At 56.9% G+C, this 12187-nt stretch overlaps 1 protein-coding gene across 1 annotated transcript in view; it reads right to left on the bottom strand.

Moving 5' to 3' along the window:
• CELSR1 (cadherin EGF LAG seven-pass G-type receptor 1) overlaps positions 1 to 12187 on the bottom strand; it is a 155797-nt gene that overhangs the window by 17218 nt on the left and 126392 nt on the right. The window contains exons 20-24 of the mRNA XM_007454088.1: positions 11927 to 12070; positions 7588 to 7792; positions 6567 to 6734; positions 4747 to 4873; positions 2823 to 3023 (exon numbers count right to left, since the gene is read on the bottom strand). Of these exons, the coding sequence (XP_007454150.1) occupies positions 2823 to 3023; positions 4747 to 4873; positions 6567 to 6734; positions 7588 to 7792; positions 11927 to 12070 (845 nt within the window). The remainder of the gene's footprint in view (positions 1 to 2822; positions 3024 to 4746; positions 4874 to 6566; positions 6735 to 7587; positions 7793 to 11926; positions 12071 to 12187) is intronic.

The raw sequence follows: 12187 nt of genomic DNA, 5'->3' as shown, positions 1-12187 counted from the left end.
ATCCCTCCTCCCTCTCTTTTCCTGCTCACCAGCGCGTGGAGGCTGCAAAGCCCTCCTTCCAGGCGGCCGATGAGCCAGTGCTTGAAACCAGTGAGTGACTGCCTCTGCGCATTTGTCACGCGGCATTTAGTTGCAAGGAGTGGCCTGTCACCGGTTCTCCGTCCCTCTGTTCAGACCACTCAGAGGCACCTTGAAGGGTTCTGCACTGAGTCACACAGCCCCTACCCCCCAGGACATGCAGGCAGGGGAGGGGCGCTGAGCCCGGCGGGTGCAGAGGGGGCGGCCCAGCCTCTCCAGCACCCCACCCGCCCTGGGAGCCCGACAATCGCTCACGGTCCGTCCCCCGGGCCAGGCCCGGAGCGCCCCGTGTCCACGCTGGTGAGCTGCCAAGGTCATCAGGCAAACCTCTCAAGGTTGTCTGCCTGGATGCCCCGCCTCTCTCCCCAGCACCAGCCTCCGGAGGGGCCCCCTGCCTGCAGTAACCGAGGAGGGAGAGCTCCAGGCTGCAAGGGGCCCTGGCCAGTGAGCCAGAAATGCGACCCGTGTCTCTACTCCACGACCCTCTCCGGCTGTCCATTCCCACAGACACGTGTCCTCTTCACGGGCGGGCAGCCTCCCCGGCTCAGCTCTGCGCTCGCCTCAGCCCGCAGGGGATGGGTGTGTCCAGCCTCACCCAGACCCGCCACTCTTGTCTGCTTCCACCTCTCCTGCCGGCCCCCCTCCTTCCCCTCCCTTCACGCCCACCTGGTCCCGACTCCTGCCCTCCTCCTCCTGCCGCTGTCCTGGCCTCGCTCCACCCACCAGACCTAGGAAGACGCCATCCTGGCTGCCTCTCTGACCTCCAGTCTCTGCCCTTCTGACCCATCTTCCCTGTCGCCAGGGTCCTCTTCCTAAAATGCAGACCCAGTCACGGCTCTCCATGGTACAACGCTGCCTGCAAAACACAGATGGTGCTGCTTGGCCAGCCCCTCAAGCTCTGGATGACCAGATCCCCGACCTGTCCCCTTCCAATCCTGGCCCCTCCCGCTGGACGGTGAATGGACGGTCCTGCTCAGCCCTTCTCTGGCCAGGCACAGCTCCCCCGCCAGCCACCATGGGGCCATTTTGGCACCTGACACCCCTGCACCACCATCCGAGTCTGTGTCTGGAGTACGGGCTCCATGGGCAGAGATGAGAGTGCTTCTAGGGTCGGGGTCTTTGGTAGATTTAATACAGTGACAATCAATAGTCCTCACTGCATAAGGAATGAAGAAATGTCAGCTCTGTTAACAGCATGTGGCAGCTGGAACAGTCCACTGAGAAAGTAAGGGCACACCCCTCACCGTGGAGAGATCAGCATTAGGTGAGAGTAGTAACCTAGGAACTTCCTGGAGTCACTACATATGCACATGGGACGTGGTCAGTTGGCCACACACACAGTGGACTGTCTGCCCTGGGCCAGGTCACTCAGTCTTGCTGGCCCCGGGTTCCTCACCTGTGAGCAGGGATGCTGCCACCTCCCGGGGCCCCAGGGATGTTTCAACGAGCCAGAGGGTACATGTAAAGCCTTGGGCACAGAGCCTATACTGCCCTCACCCCCATCAACGTGCTGTGATCCTTGTATTCTGAAAACCCCCTTTGTAAAAATGAAAAAACACTTGCCACCAGCCGGGGACCAAGCCACAAACCTCCCTCCTTCCTCTTGCTTTTCTCTCTCCAGTGATCTTGCCCGTGCCGCCGTCTCCCGGTCCAGGGCCGGTCCCTGTCCCACCCCACCCCCGCCGGGGACCTCGCCCCAGCCACCAGCCACCCCTCCTCCCTCCTCCCCCTGGAATCACTCGGGCTCAGATCTCTCCCATCCTACGGACGCCTCCCGCCTAACCCTAACCCGCCTAACCCTAACCGCACCCCACCCCCACTCTGGCTTCAACCAGAGCCTCATCCTCTACTCCTTCGAAGCCAAACTACTTTAGCCTCTGCCCGGGTCTCTGCTGCAGTCGTTTCCAGCCACTCCTTTGTAAGTTACATTTTAAACACACTGTGGCTGGGGGGCAGGAACGCAACTGATGATATACGTGGATCTTCTCTGATAGCCACGTACCTTTGCTAAACTTGCTAAATTCTTTCTTATAATGCGCCTGTAGATTGGTTAGGATTTCTTCTGTGAGGTCATCGTATCAGCTATATAACCTAATCACCTAACGATAACTTCCAGAAGCCTATGTAACACCCCACAAACCCACGTGATACCCCAGGAGCCCACGTGCCCTGGGATGGCTTGAGCAAAAGACACTCCGTATCTAATCCCGTCCTGTCCTCCACGAGTCTCAAGCTCCCCTCTCTCGTCAACCCTGCCGACCCGCCGCCACCAGCACGTCCCTGAGCTCTGGGCCTGTCCTAGACTTCTCTCTCCCCCTCTGGGGAAACACCTGGGCTTTCACAGAAAGCGTGGCCATGACTCCCCAGCAAGTTCAGGGCTGGGAGACGCTGCCCGACAGAGGCAGACAGCTCCCGGGACTCTTGGGTTTCACAAATGTAATTTCTGACCAAATCACTAGCGTCTGGGTCAGGAAAGTTAAGAGTTGAGGCGTATGGAGCCCCCGGCTCCCGAGGATGCCCTTGGAGGGAGATTCCCACCAGGCACAAAGCAGTGAGCCCACAGGCTTGGCCTGGGTTCCCAACTTCCCACCCGACTCCCAGCTGCACCCGCCAGGCGGAAACAGCAACAGACACTCCGCCCGGACAACTCCTCCGGCCTCGGCCTCGGAGGAAGGTCGGACAGCGTGCGCTCCCACGGGGCCACACAGGCGGCCGTGGAGGGAGGGGAGGGGCCGGGGCCTCACCGGGTTCTCTGTCTGGGCGATCCCGATGACGAAGACCAGCTGGGAGAAGAAAAGCGCCCCGATGAGGTTCCTGTGGATGCCGTGCAGGTTGGAGCGGAGTGTCTGCACCAGCGCCAGGAGCACGAAGGCCGCCAGCAGGGCGGCCAGCGACAAGGACACGGCAGCGTAGGTGACGATCTTCAGGGGCAGGACCTCTCCGTGCTGCGGGCGGGTTGGTTAGAGGCGGGAGAACACGTAAGGGCCGTGGCTCTGATGGAGCTTTTGCACGATCAAGACACATTAACATATTATTACTGCGGGCAGGAACCAGCATGACTACGACGTGGCTCTCAGGGGGGTGCAAAAACCGAAAGCAAAAACCAAATGAACAGTTTCGGGTGACAAAGTTCTGGGGAGGTCGGTGGTGACGGCTGCAAACACCGTGGACGTACATAATGCCCCTGACCTGTACACTGAAACACGGCTGAGATGGTGACTTTTCTGTTACGTGTATTTTGCCACAAGAAAAATAAATTGAAAAACAGAAAACCTCACGCCTAACGCCTGCTGTCCGGCAGGTGTGGGGCCTGTCCACCCAAATTCTGAGCTGAGAGACCTTCAAACAGAGCCTCAGTTCACACAAAAGGCAGAGATGCCACAGCTGCAGGAAACCAGCTGTCTCCTGTGCTTTTTTTGCAAAATAGGACAGTCGTCCAGGACCTGGCACCCGACGGAGGTTTGGCATTTGGGGAGCAAGCAGCTCCGGTTCTCCGGTAACTTCCAGAAAGCACCGTTCTGAACTTGCACAGAGCTGTGAGCCGGGGCTGCCCGGGGAACTCGGGGAGCCAGGCCTGAGTGGGATGGGTGGGGGCACTGAGTGCTCAGGGATCTCAGAGAGGCTGGGAGCTGCAGCCGCACTTACTCCCCCGAGGCTGGGGCGCTATTTAGAGGCCTCTGGTTTTGAGGCACCTGGGGCGTGGGAGCCCTGATTCCTGCTCTGGTTTAATTTCTTCTCTACCTGAACTTCTGCTTCCTTTGCCTGCGAGTCCCCTCCTGGTGCTGCCCAGCTTCCTGGCCATGAGAGGACCCCCAAATCTGCCCCTCCATTGACAAAGACCACTAATAATTATCCCCCTTCAGGCTGGGACTCGGAGCTTCTGCCCATGGGAGCTTTCTATCTTGGGCTCCCAGAGGCACACTCTCTGCTCTTGTCACCCTAACACCCATCAGCAGCAACTTGTGGCTGACTCACCCTCCCAAGAATGTGACAGAAACTTGGGCCACTGCATACCGGGAAGTCTTGGGAGGGATGATGGTGTGGCCGCCCGGGACACATCCCAGCCTGAAAACAGGGTGAGGTCTCCCAGGCCTCGGTGTGGCTCCTTGACATCAGTACACAACCCTGCCAGGCTGACCCTGCCTGCTTGGGCCCCCCTGCCTCACTGGAGGCCCACAGAGGCCACCGAAAACACTGGAAGTTAAACATGAGCCATCCCGCTGCTGCTCGGGGCTCCTGACCGAGCCTCCTTTGTCCTTTGGGGCCAGTGTGTGCAGCACTTAAGAGAGACACTCCCTTTGTTCCCGCCAGCCGTCTCTTTTCTTCCTTAAAATTCAAAGCGCAGCAGAAAGAGCATCACCTAACACACTGCTGAGAACCCTGTTTTGAAGTGAGGTGTACATTCCAGGAGTTTCCTCTCTGAGGTTCTGGACTGCCATCACGGTTTCTGACTTACAACCTGGGCTCTTTGAAAACTCTTCTAAGGGGCTTCTGTTACGGAAATCCTAACAGATTCTGGCCAGTCCTCCTGGAGCAGCACAGTTTTTAATTGTGGCTTTAGTTTGTTCAAAGCCCTTAGCAGGAAAGATGCAGCTCACAGAAGAGCGGGCTTGGGGGCCAGGACACACTTGTCAGCTGGGCAGGGGTTGCCCTGGGGGAGGTGCCCACCTCACGCCGGGAGACGTCCATGAGCACGGCCGAGCTAGTCGCGTGGCTGCACTGGCAGGTGACGTGGGTCCGGTTTCGGGACAGCAGCTCACAGCCCTTGGCCGACCACCCTCCAGTCCCACCGATGCTGCAGAGAAAAGCAGGGTGAATGGGTCTCTGGGGCCCTCCCGCCCCCACTGGAGCCCAAGCAACATCTTCGCTGTGCCCCCGTCAAGTGCCACTGTCATCGCTGTGAGGACCACAGCCCCGGCGGCCCCCGGGGCCGTGTGAACCCTCTCCCTTCCCTTTCCAGGCCGGTGGGGGCCTCTGATGAGCACCCTCTGCCGTTAACGTTCATGCGTCGTTCAGCAGTAAAACTTCAGCGGGGTGTCGCAGGCCCCTTTGCCGGAGACATTAGTCAGCTGTTAAAATAGCCACTGTGTGCTCTGGTCTCCTTTCGAGGCTCGATGATTTAAGAAGAAACACCTCACATCCGTTTTATACTTTCATCTTCATATCGCACGTTTTATGGCAATTGCCTGGAAGCAGGGCCCCATCATTACCCCGTTTTACTGATGGGAAGCCCCAAGTGACAGGCTGCTACAGGTGTCTCGGCCTCAGACAGAGCCCTGCCCTCCCTGACTCTGGGAGAGTCAAGTAGCTTCTCTGATCCCTAGTGTACTCATCTGTAAAATGGGACGTGAAGGCTAACACACGTCTGCCAAGAACTTTAAGGTCTGGGATGGCAGATGCAGCACAAAGCAGAAAGGATAATTAGAGCCCCGGCTGGCTAATTGCTAGGGTTCAATCAACTGACCATGAGAGACAGCCGAGCCTAACGCGTGCCAGACAGACCTCAACACCGGCCTCGTTGTGAAAGCGGACCCTGCATTCTCGTTCGTAAGCCAAGCGTCTGTTGCCCTCCAGGCGCTATGCTGGTTGCTCATTAACTGGAATTTGGAAACTACAGAAGGAGGGAGAGAGTGGCGCGTGGTGCCTGCCGATCCAAACCTGCTTCCCAGCGTGGGCGCCCAGCAGAGGCCCCCGCGGCAGAGACCCGACCCACCTAGTGGAACTGCAGTTTTGGGGAACGTTTGGGCTGCATGGGAGTGAGCACAAAACTCCGTCCTGGCTGCAAGTGTCAGGGGCGGGGATGGGAGGCAGATGGATGCTGCTGATGTGAGCGGGGCCTCTGAGGGGTCAAACCAGCCCCAGCAGCTGCCATGTGGGTCTCCAGGGCGGGATGGCTGAGGTCAGGGAACTTCCCCTGGTACAGGGATTCCCCTATACACATCAGGGATTTTCTGCTGTCGGTGGGAGGACCCTGGGCCCAGTCTCTGAGTCCCGCCCCCGTGTGTGTCCAGAACAAACCCCGGCCTTGTCTGGTGGTGGACGGGGTGCTTGTTGGCCAGAGTCCCGCAGGCGAGGGGCCCCGTCTCCACGCTGGCCTTCTCGAGGGATCTCCATGTGTGCCTGTGCATGTGTGTGCACGTGTGTGTGTGACCCTATGTGTGAACATCGTGCACGCCTGTGTTTCCAGATGTGTCTGTGTGCATTCGTGTACACACGTGTGCATGGTCATAGCTGGGTGCATGTGCACACGTGTATGTGTTTCCAGGTGTGCATATGTGTACATGCCTGTGCACATGTGTGTAACTGTGGACTTATGGGGGACTCGGACACCCCCAGGAGGGGCTGGAAGGGAGGCAATGGGCCACATAAAAACTCCCAAGGCGCTCTGCCAACGGAGCGTTGGGGACCTGTGCGCAGGCACACCTGGCCTCAGCAAAGCCCCCCAAGAAAATGCAGCGTTCCAGGGCAGGGAGGGGCATTACCCGTACGTGATGGAGTGATTCCAGAACACGCAGACCGGCTTGGTGCGCTCCTCGGTCTCCAGGAGGGTGTACTCCACCAGGACGGGCCTCTCCAGGGGGCTGGGCAGCGGGGCCCCCTCGCTGTACACCACCGCGCTCACCACGGGTGTGTTGATGACGGGCCGGTTAGGCAGCCTGCAGGGGAGAAGCCAGGGCACCGGCACAAACCTGTGTGCAGCCGTGATGGGGACGCAGCGCGGAGGTCTTTCCAGGAGGGACCGAATCAGGTGCACGAGCTCGGAGCTGCGGCCTCAGCCCTTGGGAAGGCGTGGCTAAGGGAGGGGTGGTGAGGCCTTGGTAAAGGTTTTATCACCAACGGGCAAGCACAGGGTCACCTCTGGGACAAAGGCAGACTTTGGAAACTTAAAATGAAGAGAAGGTATGTGCGCGAAGACGTCAAGGCCCCACCGTGGAGAACAGCAAATCCCTGGAACGCTGGGAATGGCCGGTGAAAGGAAGCTGGTGCAGTGGGGATGGCTCAGAGAGGCCTCTCATCTAGCCCCTGGGAAGGATGCATATGGAGACCACAGAGCCAGGCACCAGGCAGGAGCTGGAAGTGATTCTAAGGCTGCAAAGTGGAGCCTCTGTGCTCCGCCTCTGCTCTGCCTCTGCTCAGGCCTCGGGGCCCTTCGGTGGCATCTGCTTCTTCAGCTGGTATCTCCTGAGCTGCCCTGGGTGCTGGGGGGCCGCCAACTGCCGGTGGCGGGCAGGTGTGCGGCGACGGATGCCCCGAGCAGGGACTACACTGCTGAGCCTGGGGTGTGTGCTGGGGAGGGGCGTTCCTGGCAGAAACACTAGGCAGACCCCGAACCTCTGTCCCAGGGAAATCACAGGGCAGTGGTCTCTGGCCGTGGGCCAGGGTCACTGCATAGTGTGCTTGTACAGATGTTCCAGCGGTTGAGATTCTGACTTATGGAAGCCTCGGAAACCTCTGGAAACTGCACCCCACCCCCCCACCCCCCCGCCCAGCTCCTGGAGCCAGGCTCACCTGAGGCTGCGGCGGTCCGGGTCATAGCGCTCGGGCAGGAGCTGCCCCAGGGTCCGGTAGATGATGACCAGGGCGATGGCGAACTGGCCAGGCTCCTCGGGGTGTCTCTTCCGCCTCTTGAATGGGGCATCCATCTCGGCGCTGGGCTGCGGGCGTGCCGTCTGGGGGGCGGCCCTGCGACCGGCCGGCCTCACCGTGGGGCCCTCTGCAATGTAAGCACAGCGTGAGGAAGGGGGCTGGACGCCTGTGTTCCCACCAAATCGCCTTCTACTTGAGCCAGTGCTTCCTGAAATCAGTAGATGTTCCATGGGAAACAGTAGGTTTCTCAAAAGATCAAACACAGAACCACCACAGGACCCTGCAACTCCACTTCTGGGTGTGCACCCCAAAAAGCTGAAAGCAGGGACTCGACACATGCTTGCACACCCACGCTCACAGCAAGCGCGATTCACAACAGCCAGAAGGTGTAAGCAGCACAAGTGTCCATCAACGGATGCTGGACAAGGAACATGCGGTCCCATCCATATAAGGAGATGTCATTTAGGCTTAGAAAGGAAGGAGGTTCTGGCACAGGCTACAACATGGATGAACTTTAAGGACACGATGCTCGGTGAGAGAAGCTGGTCAAATAATGTAGATTCCACTTATGTGGGGAACCTGGAGACTGACTTTGTAGAAAGCAGCCACAGTCACCCACATTTTCCATAGTCCACAAAGTGCCCTGGCTGTGCCTGGTACAGGAGTTGTCTCCGGAAACATCCACCACCCAGTATGCGCTGCCCAGAGCACAGGCTCCAGAGGGGTGGGCGGTGGAGCCCTGAGGGTGGGGTTCTGGGAGGGGCGACATGTCTGGGGGAGGGGAGGACAGGAGCAGAGCAGGGGGTGGGGGCTGGAGGTGTGGTGGGGGAGGGTCTCCCCTCTGCCCCCGTGATGGGGACGCCACACATCTTTCAGGCCCTTCTGATCCTGCTCAGGGCCGTGCTGGTCAGTGGCTGGTTAACAGCACCAGCTAGCCACACTCAGGCTGGTGAACAATACCAGTTAGCCACACTCAGTCTGGTTAATAGCACTAGTTAGCCACACTCAGCCTGGTTAACAGCACCAGCTAGCCACACTCAGCCTGGTTAACAATACTGGTTAGCCACACTCAGCCTGGTTAACAGCACCAGCTAGCCACACTCAGCCTCGTTAACAATACTGGTTAGCCACACTCAGCCTGGTTAACAGCAGTGGCTAGCTACATTCAGGCTGGTTAACAATACTGGTTAGCCACATTCAGCCTGGTTAACAGCACCAGCTAGTCACACTCAGCCTGGTTAACAATACTGGTTAGCCACACTCAGCCTGGTTAACAGCACCAGCTAGCCACACTCAGCCTCGTTAACAATACTGGTTAGCCACACTCAGCCTGGTTAACAGCAGTGGCTAGCTACATTCAGGCTGGTTAACAATACTGGTTAGCCACATTCAGCCTGGTTAACAGCACCAGCTAGTCACACTCAGCCTGGTTAACAATACTGGTTAGCCACACTCAGCCTGGTTAACAGCACCAGCTAGCCACACTCAGCCTCGTTAACAATACTGGTTAGCCACATTCAGCCTGGTTAACAGCACCAGCTAGTCACACTCAGGATGGTTAACAATACTGGTTAGCCACATTCAGCCTGGTTAACAGCACCAGCTAGTCACACTCAGCCTGGTTAACAATACTGGTTAGCCACACTCAACCTGGTTAGCAATACCGGCTAGCCACACTCAGCTTGGTTAACAGCACCAGCTAGCCACACTCAGGATGGTTAACAATACTGGTTAGCCACACTCAGCCTGGTTAACAACCCTGATTTGCTACATTCAGGCTGGTTAACAACACCGCCTAGCCTCACTCAGGCTGGTTAGTGATGCAGGCTGGTCATCGACATTCTGGCTTTGGGGTCAGCAGGGAGGCAGGCGGCTCCAACTGCCGCTAGGGTTGCTGTTTTCCAGGGTCTGGCTGAGAGCTTTTGGGAAGGTGCGTGGAGTCACCACCCACTCTCCGGCTCTGGCTAGCCAGTCACTTAACTGGGCTGTTCCGGATCTTCCTCTGGGCGAGGGCGGTGCAGGCTGTGGGCTTCCCGAGTGGAGGGCCCAATGCTCCCCCAGGCTGGGTGACCCTCCCAGGCCCCCACCCTGACTTGAGACAGATGCCTCCCTGTCGAGGGCTCGGACCTGACGAGCCGATGTTATCATCTTCAGCAGCAAGTGCATCTACCCGCTCCCCCGTTCTGTGAAGTCCCACAAAGCGGGGCCCCATAAGGACGATGACTCGGTGCTCCCTAAGCCTCCCCCCGCCTGGCTCCACTGCCTCTGTTCAGTCGCCCTGGGCCGGGCTCCGGGCCCCCTCCTCCAGCAGGGCTGTCACCTCCCGGGGGCATCAAGTGAGAGGCTGTGGCGGGAACACCAGACAGCACCCTGCAGCAGGGTGGCCTCTTGGGAGCGTGTCATGACCATGACCCCGTCATGACAGACACCCCTTCCCCGTGTCTGCTCCTGGCCCCAGACACATCGATGGGTCTAAAGCCCCAGTTTCTTCCACAACTCGACTGACCCATCGTGTCTCCAGCTAACCAGTCAGCCAGCAAGTGGGTACTGGAGGCCCCCCTTGGGCAAAGGATCCGGGGGTACCTCACCCCAGCAGAACAGGCAACACGCACACATGCTGCCTGGGCCAAGGGCTGGAGAGCCTGCCCAGGAGGGAGTCAGGGCAAAGAAGGGATCTGGGCCAAGGGGAGACGGTCAGTGTCTGAGGAAGGAGGACGTAAGCCTGGTGAAGCCCGAGGGGGCGGGTGAGAGGTGGGCAGAGGCTCGGAGCCAAGCCCCAGGGCTGACCCCCAGTAGGTGCCTGAAACTGCAGATATTACAAACACTGTTATATATTATATTTTTTCCTATACATACACACCTATGATAAGGCTTAATTTGTAAATTAGGCACATTAAGAAAACAATAAGCAATAATAAAACAGAACAATTACAACAACGCACTGTATTAAAAGTTATGTGAATGTGGCCTCTTTCTCTTTCTTTCAAAATATCTTACTGTTCAAACTTAATGCCTTTCCCATCTTAACTAAGCACTTATCATGCACCGTGGCTGTAACTTTTACAGTTTTAGGTACAATGACAAACTAGCATATATTTCTTTTTTCTTCCTCACAATTTCACAGATAGAAGATTCGTTCTTACTGTGGATCTTAGCAACCCCAGCGTATGATTTTTCTTTCCTTACTAAGTCGAGAATTTTTGCCCTTTCACTTAAAGGAAGCGCTTCGTGGCTTCCCTTTGGCACAGCTGACTTGCCAGCATCAGTATTTTTGCTCTGAGGTCGTAATATTAGGTAGATAAGGGTCACTTGAACACAAGCCCTGTGATACTTTGACAGTCTATCTGATCACCTAAGTGACCAATGGGCAGGGATACGCTGAACAAAGGGATGATTCACACCCCAGGTGGGATGGAGTAAGTTTGCAACGAGCTACTCAGAACTGCACGCAGTTTAAAACATGAATTGTTTATTTCTGGAGTTTTCCAGACCATGGTTGACCTTGGGTTAACTGAAAACTCAGAAACCACAGATAAAGGGGTGATGATTGTATATCGCTATTCTGAGAATAACTATGAACAAAACACACCGCTGAATGTTGAAAACCCAAATCAATCCCAAATAAATACAATTTGTAAGATGCGGTCAGTTGTCAAGCTTGATCCTAGATCAGTGTAAAACCCTCTTTAAAAGTTTTTAAGGTGCCTGAATAATAGCCATGTAACTGACGAAACGAATTTACTAAAACCCTTCAAATTTTTAACTGTCCCTTACAGAATTTTATGTCTTCAAGCTCCTACCTTGGGGCAGACATTTTCAGTAGCTTGAGTGGATCTGTGAAAAATACTTTAAGAAAATTCAACATGTATAAGCCGTGTGGTATTAGACTCCTAACCCAGGATTGGAGAACTGCACACAGACGGCTCTGGTTTGGTTTTGGTGTGTGTGTGTGTGTGTGGTGGCGGGGCGGGGGGGCCAGGGAAGAGTCCAAAAATTTTACATCCACTGAGAGGCAGCTCTTCACTGCACAAGGAAGACAACCTCACGCACAATTTAGGTGTTCACTCATTCATCACCTTATAAATTAGCCAAAGAAACGCCCCACCATTGCCTTTCCGTCTGACGCCAGCAAACAGGCTGCTGGATGCAGGGCAGATGTGCACGCGCAGGTGGCGCCGCGACAACAGCGGACCCACTCCCCCTGCGGCACCTCCTCCACCTGCCGCCCCCAAGGGCGGCCGTCGTGTCTTAGCAGCTTTACCTTTCCTCTCAGGTGGTTTGAATAAGTCCTCCGAGAAGAAGACCGAGGACTCCAGGTCTTTGGGGACCTCGCCCCGCAGGTGCTTGAACTGCGGCACCCAGGCGCCCGTGAAGTTCAGTTTGTCGAAGACGTCGACGGCGAGAACTGCGGGGACAGGTGCCTCCATCACACGCGGCTCCCAAGCCCTCCCGCGGAGAGCCTGCCCGGACCCGTGCCGTTTTCAAACCGACCAGGACGGCTGTCCCCGATCACCTTTAAACA

Source organism: Lipotes vexillifer, unplaced genomic scaffold, assembly GCF_000442215.2.
Source record: "Lipotes vexillifer unplaced genomic scaffold, Lipotes_vexillifer_v1.1 scaffold382, whole genome shotgun sequence".
NCBI lineage: Eukaryota > Metazoa > Chordata > Mammalia > Artiodactyla > Lipotidae > Lipotes > Lipotes vexillifer.
The sequence above is the reverse complement of the archived record's forward strand: the minus strand, read 5'-3'. Positions and strand labels throughout refer to the sequence as shown.